The sequence below is a fragment of the Nycticebus coucang genome, chromosome 2 (genome assembly GCF_027406575.1).
Source record: "Nycticebus coucang isolate mNycCou1 chromosome 2, mNycCou1.pri, whole genome shotgun sequence".
Taxonomy (NCBI): domain Eukaryota; kingdom Metazoa; phylum Chordata; class Mammalia; order Primates; family Lorisidae; genus Nycticebus; species Nycticebus coucang.
The window spans coordinates 10,246,533-10,259,695 of record NC_069781.1 but is presented as its reverse complement, the minus strand read 5'-3'; the positions used below and the strand labels follow the sequence as shown (position 1 = coordinate 10,259,695).

General features: G+C 50.0%; 2 protein-coding genes across 24 annotated transcripts in view; one reads left to right on the top strand and one right to left on the bottom strand.

The window, feature by feature from the left end:
- The window catches only part of RALGPS1 (Ral GEF with PH domain and SH3 binding motif 1), a 300,534-nt gene that overhangs the window by 157,687 nt on the left and 129,684 nt on the right, over positions 1 to 13,163 (top strand). The gene's annotated exons all lie outside the window — the stretch shown is intronic.
- The window catches only part of ANGPTL2 (angiopoietin like 2), a 41,887-nt gene continuing 32,128 nt past the window's right edge, over positions 3,405 to 13,163 (bottom strand). For both annotated transcript variants that reach the window (XM_053562252.1, XM_053562242.1), the window contains exons 3-5: positions 9,516 to 9,709; positions 7,564 to 7,834; positions 3,405 to 5,265 (exon numbers count right to left, since the gene is read on the bottom strand). In XM_053562252.1, coding sequence (XP_053418227.1) covers positions 5,066 to 5,265; positions 7,564 to 7,834; positions 9,516 to 9,709 — 665 coding nt within the window. In that variant the 3' untranslated portion in view covers positions 3,405 to 5,065. The remainder of the gene's footprint in view (positions 5,266 to 7,563; positions 7,835 to 9,515; positions 9,710 to 13,163) is intronic.

Sequence of the window (13,163 nt, the reverse complement as noted above, 5' to 3'; positions counted from 1 at the left end):
CAGTGGCAATCCAGAGCCTCTGAGCTCTCTCTTTATCCCTCTTTGCAGCTGCTACTTCAGAATTTCCCCTCTGACTCAGCCCCTTTGAGGGGGTAGTGCTTCTCTCCAGCTGACCACCTACAACTCCTTCCTTGGCTCCTGTACTTCCTGCCCTGTCCCCATCCCTGCCATCCAGGCAGCTCTCTGGCCCTCGGGAGCCTGCATCTGTGCCCCGCCGCCTTGGCCCCTCAGTGTGTCCCCTGCAGCTCTTCTCCCACTGCTGTCATGAGTCCAGCCCTAAGTCAGACAGGAGTGCTTGGGCTTGCCTGTGCCAGACTGGAAATTATCCCTTTGAAGTTCCTCTTGCTTGATTTAGGGTGAGTGATCAACCTGTGGTTATGGGGGAGACATCATAAGGATAGCTCCTTCTCCAGGATCTTCCTCTTGCACTTCTACTTTTTAGAGGTGAAGTCTCACTCTGTTGCCCAGGCTGGAGTGCAGTGATGTGATCATAGCTCACTGCAGCCTCAAACTCCCAGGCTCAAGCAACCCCCTGCCTAAGCTTTTCAAGTAGCTGGGAGTATAGATGCATGCCACCAAGCTTGACTAAGTTTGCTTATTTCTTTAGAGATGGGTCTTGCTATGTTGCCCAAGCTGGTTTGGAACTCCTGGGCTCAAAGGATCCTTCTGCCTCAGACTCCTTTTCCTGGGACTATAGATGTAAGCTTCTGTGCCCGGCCTTTCTGGGCTCCACACAGGCTTTTGAGTAGGCAGTCAGCTAACTCTGTAGAGCGAATTTGAGGCCACCCCCTTCCCAGGGAGGGTCTTGCATCTTGCTCTAGTATGTGGAATACTTAGCAGCTATTATTTTGTCCTTACCCTTTGGAATCTCAGATCAAACTGAGCAGAAAGAGTGCCTTTTAAACATCTTGTTACACTTAAAAGGTGCACTTTCTCCTTTAATCTAGTTGTCTGGGTTTCTCTTACCAACTGTTTCCCCCAGATTCCACCAAGCCTGAACCCTCATCAAACCACACTCAGGCTGTATCTCTTAACTAGAATTAGCGTCTTGACAGACTTGGGAAAGAGACGAGAAAGGCACTGTTAGATTAGGGAGAACCCCTTCCTGAGCATGGAGTCCCATTACCATTGTTTTCAAAGGTTTCTCTTTCAGTTTTGCTCAACTTGGCAAGATTTGGGGGAGGGGGTTCTGTTTAGCATCATTTATTTAGAGAAGATCACTGTCTTCCTGCCCTGTTCCTAACAGAAGCCCAGCAGTGGTTGTTCCCCCAAGTGACCAAAGTGTTGGCCAAATTGGGATGCAGGATTTGGCTGGGGGAAGGAGAAAGTCTGGGCCTCGCTGACTTCCTCCTGGGTTCTGCTGACGTACCCACCATGGAGAATTTAGTAAGAATAGGACTGTGTGACTGTAGGCCTTAAAAGGCCACTGGCTGGGCTGGGAGAGAAGGAGTAGAATCCATCTGGCAGGGTCAAGATGCTGACTGGCTGTTTGTTAGTGGATGCGTCAACTCACTGGGCACCCGGCTGGAGGTTCCTCCATATGGCTCCATGCTCTTCTTCCATGCTGACCCCCTCCCATTTCACTGCAGAGAGTTGTTGCCACATCTCCGGTGGGCTTACTCCTTCCTTTATCCTTCCATACAGCCCGGCTGTGGTTTGACGAAGGTTTGGGCTTGGTGGAATCTGGGGGCAACAGTTGGTGTCATGGCCTGCTTTCGTCTGGATCCCAACTAGTTTAGAAAAAGGGTTGCTCTACAGTGTCCAGTGTGGCTTTCTAGAGCTCTCTGCTTTGGGGATTGGACCCAAGACCAGTGATCTGTAAGGTTGGACCTTGTTTTCTTCTGTCCTGTTCCCTCTGTCCCACACACTCCACTCCAGATGTGTAGGGAAGAGTGGCTACAGTCCAGTCTGGGCCAAGGTTGAAATATATTTACCAAATAGCAGCCAAATTCCACTGTGATCCCAACAGCTGACTAGGGGGCTGGGAGAAGGGAGTTGAGGACTGTTTCTTGCACTGGCCAGATTAACTGTTGCTGGGGCATTCTTCCCAGCAGTCTGGCTTCACGCCTCATTTTCTCCTGGTCTGTAAAGTGAGAATAATGATCCCTCTTTCACAGAGCTGCTGTGAAGGTGGCATTAATAAAACAGAAACACAACAAAGAAGTAAGTGAGGTGAAGGTTATGTTAACCAGTTTGATGTAAGCATTCCAAATTGTATATAAAATTACCACATTGTACCCCATAAATGCATTAATGTACACAGTTATGACTTATAAAACATATATATATCATAAAAAGAAAGAAAACAGAAGTTCATTTCTAAGCAGATAGTGGGCTTTGATAAACATTAGTCTCTCCTTACCTACAACTTTCCTAGAACAAGCTTTCATATGACCGTATTGCTTGGTCATTAGGAAGAGGGATTCTGGGGCCAAAATATAAGTACATTTAGAGTTCATATATATGAACTCTCTCTCTATACATATATATCACCAAATTGCTCTTTTTAAATGGTGAGTTGATTTATACTTCTATCCATAGTCTATCCATCCAGAATGCCTATTTCCCTGTTCCCTTGTCAACATAGAGATTGACCTTTTTTTCATCTTCTCCAGTCTGAGAGGCAACATGTGATGGCTCATTTCACATAACCTCTCTGGTTATTACTGAGATTGACATCTTTTCTTGTTTACTGGCCATTTGTGAGTCTTCCATTGTGTTCATGTGCTTTGCCAAATTTTCTATCACAGTGTTTGACTCTTTCTCAGTGTGAAAAATTGTTTGGTATAGCAAACACACAGAAAGTCTTAGAAGGCAGAAAATTGGGAGTTTGAAAAAGTCTTATCTCTTAGCCTTTTCCTTTGTGGTTTTTGGGTTTCTCGTTATGCCTGGAATCACCTTCCAACCCTCAGATTGTTCTATAAGGAGATGGCTCTGGTGGCGAGTATGGGAGTTGGACTGGAATGTGGGAGGTGGAGGCTCCTGGTCAGGGCCTGTGGCAATCAATGGTCGGAAAGTCTGCTGCGGCAGGCATGGTGGCTTGGTGTGGAGACATAGATTGGCTTTGGCCAGGGGAAGATGTCCTTGTTTCAACCTGAGCAATGGTTTGGTAAAATGGGACCAGACCTGGAAGAAAGGGGTTTTCAGGTGTTAACTGTAGCACCTTGAGGTGCTTCCAGGAGAGCCAGTGGAGACTCCAGGGTGCAGGTGCATGTGAGGACATGGGGCTCAGAGGCCTGCAGCGCTGTGGCGGGACTCCCAGGGGTTCAGGTAGAAACTGAAGATAGGGAAAATGTGATTTAAATGATTTTGGTGTGTACCCTGGTGCTGAAGTCTCTCCCTGTTTTACCTAAAGAGGCTCTGACATGCCCTAGGAAGGCATTCTGAAACAATAACGCACAGTATAGATATATCCAGATAGCGCTGATGGCTTTTATTGCAGATTTTGTATCATTACAAAGATAATCTGAGAATATATTTTTAAAAATCCCTCCCTTTTATATACATAAAACATGCTACATGGTACACTTTGTGAGAAATGCTGAGGTAATAGGTACGCACCCAGACATGGACAGTACCAAACGTCCACCATCTCGCACGTCCTGGCCCATGTGCCCACATGCCCATGGGGAGGGTCTCTCCTTCTTGACTCATCCCTAACCGTCTCCTTGGCAATAGTCTTGGGAGTACCGAGGCTGATACTTAGTGGCTGACAGGACTCAGAAAGCCACCATGTTGCAACGTACCAACTAAGGGGTCCGGGGACCCCAGATTATTCAGTAACTCATGAGCCGTGGCCAGTTCTCCTTTCTGTGGCACCTGTTCTCCAGGAAAGTACAGTATAGGGGTGAGATGCGGGCTCGAGCTGGCCTGAGAGCATGGGACCTCTGGTCTGTAGCCATTCGGGGGCCCTGACAATCTGGTGACTTCTCTTTAATTGAATATCTCCTGGCAAGGTAGGTTATTATTTGTGAGAAAGTTAATATGACATGAAGGCTAAAGTAGGAATGGAAGATACCAAACTGTGGGTGTGTTGTCTAAATGGCCGATGTAGCTCTGGGTCTGGCCTCCCCTTTCCTGACCAGAAACCCAAAGCTCAGACTGTTTCCTATCAGAGGCTGAGGAATGTTGCCTGGAGAGAAAGGGCTGTGTGACAAAAAAAGAAGAAGAGCAGGTAGACAAGGAGTATGGCAGAACAGAAGGGCCCTTGAACTACTTTGAGCAGCCCGGGACTGTCCCCAGAGGGCACTGAATAAATGGTATTGAACGAATGAGTGAGTGGGTGGGTAGATGGAGAAAAGTCCTGAGAACAGGGAAAAGTATAAAAGTGCAAAGGGAGGGGGACTTTGAAATTTGATTAGGTGCCCAAAGGGGTACCTTCCTTAGAGAGGAAGCCAGGAACCCCTCTGTGAGAGATTAGCGTTGTAGAAATTCCTGGAAGAATCCAGGCACGCAGATGCCAAGGATTATTGAGTCAAGACTATACAGTCTGTGATCTGCCCTTGGGCTCAGGTAACACAACAGTAATGAAAAGCTCTTTTCCTAAGAGCAGAGCTGTTGGTAACAGCTTCTACATCTGAGAATTGAATATATGTGTGCTTCAGTATATAAGGCAAACATATATATGTATCTAGCTATATCACATACATGTAGCATGTGTCTAAATGCATATATATGTGTATACACGTTAAGTGCACAAGGGAGGCTCATACACATGTATAGTATAAAGGTATTTTGCAGTTGTGTTTTTATTGTAGGGACTTAATTTATTTAAAGAAAGGGTTGTCTGCAGTCCTGTCCTGGAAACATGAGGGGCTGTCTGGGATGAAGAAAGGTAGGAGATGCAAAACTGTGGGTGTGTTCTCTATATGGCCAGGGTAGCTCTCAGAGAACACTGTATCAGTTCTGTTCCGTTATCTGCTGCAGCGACTGGGGGAAACAGAATCCAGCGTCCCAGTCCTCTCAGCCCCAAGATGAACTGGTGAGGTGTTGCTCTTTGTACTGGGGCCAGTGCGGCCAGGGTGGGCGCCTGGCACTGGCCATGAGAGGTCAGGCGAGGGCTGGCTTAATGGAAGGTGTTAGGGTTCGGCCGGATCATCATCACCACTTTCTTGAGCGAATAGGAACCTCCTCGGAACTCAGCCCAATAGACCCCATCCTGGTAGCGGCTCCGGTAATGGCCCCCGCGGTACCAGACGCCATTGAGGTTGGAGTGGGCACAGGCGTTATACCACCAGCCTCCCTTCTGGTAGTGGGCACAGTTTCCTGCGGAAGAAGAGGCAGTGATAAGGTCTAGGGAGATGATTTAAGCCACGTTTGCTTGGGGACTTTAGCAGTACCCTCTTTGGGAGGCATTTGGAGCAAGAAGCTAGATGGTGGCAGAAGGCTGGGCTTCAGGCCTGCCTTTGAGGCTCAGCTTTGTGACTGTCAAGCTATGTGACCTCAGACAAGCAACTTCACTTCTCCCAGACACTGTATCCTCATCTGTAAAGTGAGGATAAAAATGACACCCACCACCTAGGATGCCTGTGAGAATTCAGGTAGGGTGTGTCAGATGTTACCTGGGGCTGGGGTGCAGGACTCTGCACCCAGATTCTGAAGGGGAAAAGGCCTGAGATGGGCATGAGAGGGAGGAAGGGTTTTTTCTTTTTTCTTTTTTTGGAATTGTTATGAGTCAAAACTGTTGGCTCAAGAGAGTCTTTATAGAAGAACAAAGAAAATGTTTAAGAAGAAATGCTCCTCCATTCCTCCCCAGCCTGTATTCTATCCAAATTTTTTGTATTATTCACAAAAGAAAGATTTTCCATAAAACTCTTGGCATTATCATATCGTGAATTTTGCTGCCGTGGACAGGCAGCTGGAACAACAGTAAAATGTATGGGCAAGGCGCATGTGGCAGGCAGGGCACGGCACTACCCAGGGGGCAGCTGCTCCCAGCTGAGGGGTCCCCGTTTCCTGACTTGGCCCTGGGCCTGGGGAGGGCCCCTCTTCAGGGAGGTAGGAGGGCGCAGGGGTCTGGGCGGCTGAGGCCGTAAGTTGAGGTGAGATGGCTGTAGGCCGTCTGCGGCAGAAGGCGAGAGGGAGATACAGCCCTGGCAGCACAGGGATTTTTCTGGGACTCTTCCTGGGCTGTGACTTGAGGCCATAGGGACCAGGTGACAGTGCTGGATTTGTAGGGCAAGGAGAGCCCCCAGCACGCCATTGTCAGCCTCCTGATTGCCAGCAGAAGCCCCTCCTGAGCTTGCCCCACGTGCCTCCAGGAACTAGGAACTCATTTCCTCACCATCCCCTGATCTTGCTGCTGGACAGACCTGACAGTTTGGGATCATGGGATCTCTTTTCCCTGATCCCTGGCAGGGCCCTCAAGAACTGCTGTAGCAGTCCCTGTGTTCCAGTGTCCGACTAGCTCTGGGGGGTCATCCTCCTGCCTTGCTTTTCTGGAAGCCTCAGCAGCCCTGGCCTAGGAGACCAGCTGCTTCCGAGCAAGGGCCTGTTCCATCTCTGGGGGAACTTTCAAGCTTGTCATTTCTATGTCTGTGGCTGGACAGAGTGTCTGTGTGGTGTAGGGGTAGGTGGGTCATAGTCCTCCCATCCCTCCGTGTTGGGAGAACTACCTGCCAGAGTGTGGTCACTGGGAAAACCTGGAGTGAAGATGCCCCCACCTCAGTCAGTATGCATACTTCAGGGCTGGCCTGGAGTACAGGCCATTTCTGGGACAGTCCTCAGAGCTCACTCTTTAATGGGGAGGGAGTGGCCTTTCGACCACAGTGACATGAGAAGCTGGGGCAGGAGGCAGTTTTGGCAGTCAGATGGTGGCCCTCATCTTGAGAAATTGGGTATGGGGCTTTGGGAGGCACCAAATGTGGGGGAGTCTGATGTCTGGTCTCAGGGCTGGACCGTATCTGTGTTGCTTATAACTTTCTGTTCTCGTCCTTGTTTTGTATTTAATAAAGACTTCTTAGTATAGTAAAGACCTAGGCTTGAAGCCTGTGATCTTTGATCACTTCATCACTCTTACTGGCTTCCTCACAGCACTGCGCTGACATTGCTGCCGATACCAGAAGCCCTCACTGATTTCCGGGTCTGACCAGCACCTGCAGTGCTTCTCTCCAGCCCTCTCCCTACTCTGCAAGCATCACTGTCCTTACTGCCAGATGCAGAACTGAGGCCAGGGTGACAAAGCAGCATGCCCAAGGACACATGACTGGGTGGGAGATGGGGCTGGTGTTGGGGCTAGTGTTGGTGCCCAGGGTGTGTGGCCCAGAGCCAGTGGAGATGGGTAAGGCCATGCTGGGTGCCTCAAACCAGAGGTGGCTAGGCCACAGCCGGGCACATGTGTGACTTCCTTGGCCCAGGGTGGCCCTCGTACCCCTCTTTTCTTTTTCTTCTGCAAGTGCCACCCTGATTCAGCTTTGCGAAGGTGCTCTATGGGCAGAGGGAGGGGCCTGAGGAGCGGGCACAGTTTCAGGCGTCTTGGCCCAGATGCCCAGCACCCTGCACCTTCCCTTCTCAGCCCCAAGTCAGGGTCCCGCCCGGAGCTGGGCGTGCCTCCCCCGTCCCCACCTGTGTAGACATCGTGGTCTCTGTCCAGTGTGGTGAACTGCTTGCCGTTGTGCCAGGTGAAGGAGTCACCTGCGTTGCCATGGTAGCGCCCCAGCCGCAGCTTGTAGTACTCGCTCTCAGGCTCCAGGCGGAAGCTGGCGTATTCTGCAAAGACCTTGCGGCCAGACCAGTCCTCCATGGTCACCAGCAGTTTGTAGTTGCCTTGGTTCGTCAGCCAGTAAATGTTCTCAAGGCCCAGCCAGTACTCACCGTCAATGTTCCCGAACCCTTGCTGGGGAAAGCCCGAGAGAATGTTAGTTAGTGTGGCTTCTGGACACCCAGCCCTGGGTAGAGGGGCCTATGAAACGAGAGAGCCCAAGGGCAGGCTGGTTCGCCCCCTGCGCCTAGTTGTATGCCTTGATAAGTGACTTCTTCTCTCTGAGCCTCAGTCACGTGTGGTTCAAAGATGTGCAGAGAGCCCCATTCCTCACTCTCAAGTGAGGGTTGCTGCAGGAGCATGTGTGCTGTGAGGAACTGGGAGCCCGGCATACGGTAGGCATGTCACAGGCATTCCTTAGACAAATCCCTTACCTTCCCCAAGCTTCATCCTCCTCGTCTGGGGATGGGCTGTGCATGGGGGTCATGTGCAAGCTCTAACGCACCAGACAGCCATGAGTTGTGACAGATTTGTCCCATCCACCTGGGCTCCCTTCTAGGTCTGAAATCCAATGGTTTTATTATTACTGTTCTTTACCTGTAGCATGGGGCTTCCAGCCCAGGGAGGGCCACTAAAGCCTTAAAAATGGAAGACTCATCAATAATAATAGCTAGTATTTAGTGAGCACTTGCAATGTGCTGGCACCATTATAAGAACCTTAACATAGGTTGTGTTATTAACCCTCAAGCCAACTCTAAGAGCTAGTCAGCATGGGTGCCCCGAGGCCCAGAGAGGCCCAGGGTTACAAGGCGCCTGATGGTGAGCCCGGATTTAAACAGAGAACCCAGACTCAGTCACGCCACCGCACTGCTTCTGCCAGAGTGAGGGGAGAGTCAAGGCCTGAGTCTTCAGGAAGCCATCAGTTAGGAGGGAGAGGAGGAGGAGGAAGCAGAGACATGGACCTGTCAGAAGGTTGGGTTGGGGACAGGAGGTGACTGGAAAGAGGCATGACAGCCACGTGTGCATGCTGTCGTTGCTGAGGGCAGTGTGTGGGTTTTAGTGTCAGAGGCCTGAGATGCAGTCACTACTTTGTCATCTCCTAGCCTTGCAAGTCACCTGTAAGCTGGATCGATGACAGTGCATTCCTCATAGGGTTGGCGTGAGATTAACTGAGGTAATGTGTCCAAGCACAGAGCATAGTGCCTGGTCCAGGGCTGGAGCCAGTAAATGGAGCCGCTGTCACTGCCACCTCTTTGTTCAGAGGAGGGAGAGCTGTGCATGGCTGAGCCCTCGCACCCTCTCCCACTGTCAGGATAAGCACTTCAGTTCCCCTGGAACTGGGAGCCTGGGGAATGAGCCCTGGAATCAGGACCTGAGTATTGGCACAGTCCCCTGCATAGATCTTCTGGGGATCTTCTCAGGGCCTCGGAGCCTCAGCACTTGCCCCTTCTGGTCTTTGAGAGCAATCTTCCCCCATGGCAACCCCAACCTGGGGTAGAGGCTCCCCACACCAGCATCTCTGGATTCTCACAGACCCAGTCTGCGGGACATTAGTGGTCTGTACTCCCAGCTCTTGTCCTGCCGCAGTTGCTAACTACAGGCAGAGGAGGAGCTGGTCCTAGCCCTGGGTGGGTTTGCCAAGTGACACTCTTCGCGTCTTTCTTGCCCCTGGAATATTTGCTGTCTAGGATCACATAGGCCCTGCCCTGGTCCTCAGGCACTTCCCTCTGAGTGGCTCTTTCCCTGACTGCTCAGGCCTCTCTCAGGGTGGGCCAGTCACCTCGTGGGTGGCACAGACAGGTCTTGCAGGTCTCACCTTGTATGTCTCCCAGTTCCTAAAGAAGTTGACAGAACCATCCAGCCGTCTCTGGATGACAGTCCAGCCCCCGGGGTCGTGCCTCTGGTCACACCACACCTGCATGAGGCGGTTGGTGTTCTCTGGCTTTACCAGGTAGATGGAGCTGGTGTCATGACCATCCTCCAGGGCCTGCAGGCAGTCTCTCCATGGGCCTGGGGACACAGATGTGCACACATCACAGGCCTGCCTTTCACAAGGCTATACCATAAACAGGGTCGACCTCCAGCAAGGCTTTGGCTGGGAGCCACAGACCTGCAATTTGAGGAGACCAATTTTTGTTTTGCAAGTTTGACAAATAATATAAAAACCAGAGCCTAGGACTAGGGTGTCAGCATGCCTAGAGTCCGAGGTCACTCTGTCCCCTCACTCCCTCAGTGTGACTTTAGGCAAGCCTACTCATTTCTCCAGCCCTCAGTTTCCCTCATTTGTAAAAAGGAGATCATATTTTTCTCATTTGGTGTTGTCAGAATTACTAAGATCATTTAGGTGGAAGTTCCTGGGGTGATTGTTTTAAAGTTAGTTTTACTGGCAAAGAAAGATGTATGCCCACTAACTGTGGCAACCCCAGACTGAAGGCTTTGCTCCGGCAGGGAGACTGCTCCACCAGACTGCTCTTCCTGAGTGCCAGGGCCAAGCTGCATGGGCACACCTCAATTCTGACTCCACGGTTGCCTTTTCACGCTTCGTAATGTTTTGTTTGTTTGAGACAGAGTCCCATTCTGTCATCCTGGGTAAAATCGTGTGGCATCATAGCTTTCAGCAACCTCAAACTCTTGGGCTTGAGCAATTTTCTTGACTCAACCTCTGGAACAGCTGGACTATAGGTGCCCACCATAATGCCTTGGCCCACCACAACATCTCTATTTTTAGTAAAGATGGGGTTTCCCTCTTGCTCAGGCTGGTCTCGAACTCCTGAGCTCAAGGAATCCACTCACCCCAGCTTCCCAGAGTGCTAGGATTACAGGTGTGAGCCATGGCACCAAGCCTCCATCTGCAGTTTTTAGTAAATGAAATTCCATAGAGCCATGGCCTCAAGTTGTACCCAGAATTTGGTCATATAGCCCAAGACTTCAGGATATTTCTGAGATTCATACACTGGTCTCCAATCATCTTTTTTTTGCGGGGGGGTGGGCAGAGGGGACCAGGTTCCCTTTTGATCTGTTTTTTCCAAAGGAAGCTCACTGAGGAATGGGTGTATGGGTGTTCCCCACCTCCCTTAGCAGTTTCCTGTGTTCTGGTGTTAGTCACATCAGCAAGAAGGTGCGTGAATCACCAAGGTTTGGACAAGGTGAGACCTATCATTTTGATCTGAAGAATCTTCAGGTTTTCAAGCCTCAGCCATTCAAATACATATTTAAAAAAAAAAAAATCACCATATTTTGCTTCAGTCTCTTCAAAATGTTCCCCAGATTAAGAATGGCTAAGAATAAAAGTGCTAAGAAAATTCCATCTCATTTTATTAATTTGTGTCCCAGCCCCTATAGAGAAAGTGCTGGTGCCCCCAGCAGGGAAGGGCTTCTCTCACACCTCCTCTCAACTCGGAAGTCCGGGGAGTCCAGTCCTTTCTCCTTCTGGGGGTGTGGTCAGCTTGTCCTGTCTCAGGTTCCTTCCTAGCTAGTGACTAGGCTCAACTAGTTCACAGGTGGTGATCAGATTTGAAAGATGTGGGGTTTTGGTCTTTTCCAGACATCTCAGGTAGGCTTTCCCGAGGCCTTGGCACTGTGTCTGAGCACCTTCTGGAAGCTGGTGGAGCAGGGACTATCTTGCTCATTCCTTGGTGCCCAGTGCCTGACACAGTGCCGGGAAAAAGGTTGGTTTAATGCTGACAGTCAACCTGGGGGACTTCACTTTCCTTCCAGGGAGAAGCTCCTCTCCCCATAGGAGGGAGGGGGCAGAACCCCAGGCCCCTACGCTGGGCGGCAGATGTAACATAGCAGCTGCTTCCTTTGCCTGGTACAACTTCCTGTCTTTGGCCCCCCTCAGTATCCATTCTGGGGAAGGGGAGGTCAGACTTCCCGAAAGAGCATTCACAAAGAAGAAACAGGTTTTGATTGTGTTCAGCCCAAGCCCCAGGGACCGAGGCAGAGAATAGGAGTCTGTCCTTGTCAGCTGGAGCACGCCACAGTGGGCGTGGGTGGCCTCCCGGCTCTTTACTAAGGCAGCAGCAGCTCAGGAGAGGCTATTTAATGGGAATGCTGGGGATGAAAGTCTAGCAGAAGCCTGCGGAATAATGTTCACTGAGAGCAAGCCACAGACCTCCTCGGGCAGAGGTGCCCCATCTTTGAAGAAAGCGCTGCTCCCTCCTAGGGAGAAGGGTGGCCCCAGCTGCTTTTGTGGGTGCCGTTGATGGTTTCAGCTTTACCTTTGGCATTTCCACAAAGGAGTCTTTTTAAAAGGCAAGTGTTTGAAAATGTTTGGGGCCACAGGTTCCTTTAATAATTTGGGGATAGCTACCTTCTCTAGAAAAATGCATAGACTCACACAATTTTGTATACAATCTCAGAAGGTAAGTGAACCTCCAAAGTTCAGGTTATGAACTCCCAGTTCTAGGAGAGTCCTGACTAAAAGAGTAACAGGGAAATCGTAGCCATTGTGTCCTGAGCATTTCCTACGTGCCAGGCCCTGATCCTGACCTTCCTACACTGTGGGGCGTCATCTCCCTATGTTACATGTGAAGAAACCAGACCGCAGGGACATGAAAGGACACCCCAAGGCTGGTACGGGGCATGACAGGTATAAACCCTCAGGGGTTCTGGGTGTCCAGAGCCCACACTCTAACACACTCTTCTTTCTCCCCAGCCAGAGTGAACTTAGGGGCAGGGGACCCAGGCTAACTTATCTGAATCCCTGGAACTAATTTTAATCTTTGCCCGTCAGCCAGGTTAAAAAAATAAAAATTTACAGTTCTTCTTTGTAAAATTGTTAAACCTTTTAAATCTTTATCTGTGACTTTTTTGCTTGTATGTATACCTTTTGCTGTCTTTCAGCCATTTTCAACTATTTTAGTATTTTAAGTATATTCTATGATCTAGTAATTTCCCTTTTTTTCTTCTGAGACAAATCTGGTAATTCTTTAGGGCTTCCTAGAATCATAGAGTAGGCATAAAATAGCGTACAAGTGTTTCGTATTTTATTCTGTTAAAAGAAATTTATGTCTCTGTACTTCACGTGACACTCAGGACCTTCTGGCTCCCAGGAACCATCCATCCAAACACAGTTTCCCTCAGCTCTAGGCGAGTTCTACAAAATCTCCTGCATTCAAATACATTCCCTTTTTTTTTTTTTTTTTTTTTTTTTTTTCCGTAGAGACAGAGTCTCACTGTACCGCCCTCGGGTAGAGTGCCGTGGCGTCACACGGCTCACAGCAACCTCTAACTCTCGGGCTTACGCGATTCTCTTGCTTCAGCCTCCCAAGCAGCTGGGACTACAGGCACCCGCCACAACGCCCGGCTATTTTTTTGTTGCAGTTTGGCCGGGGGCTGGGTTTGAACCCACCACCCTCGGCATATGGGGCCGGCGCCCTACTCACTGAGCCACAGGCGCCGCCCTACATTCCCTTTTCATACATTAAAAGCACGAAGGGCAAAGGTCAAAAACATAAAGGAC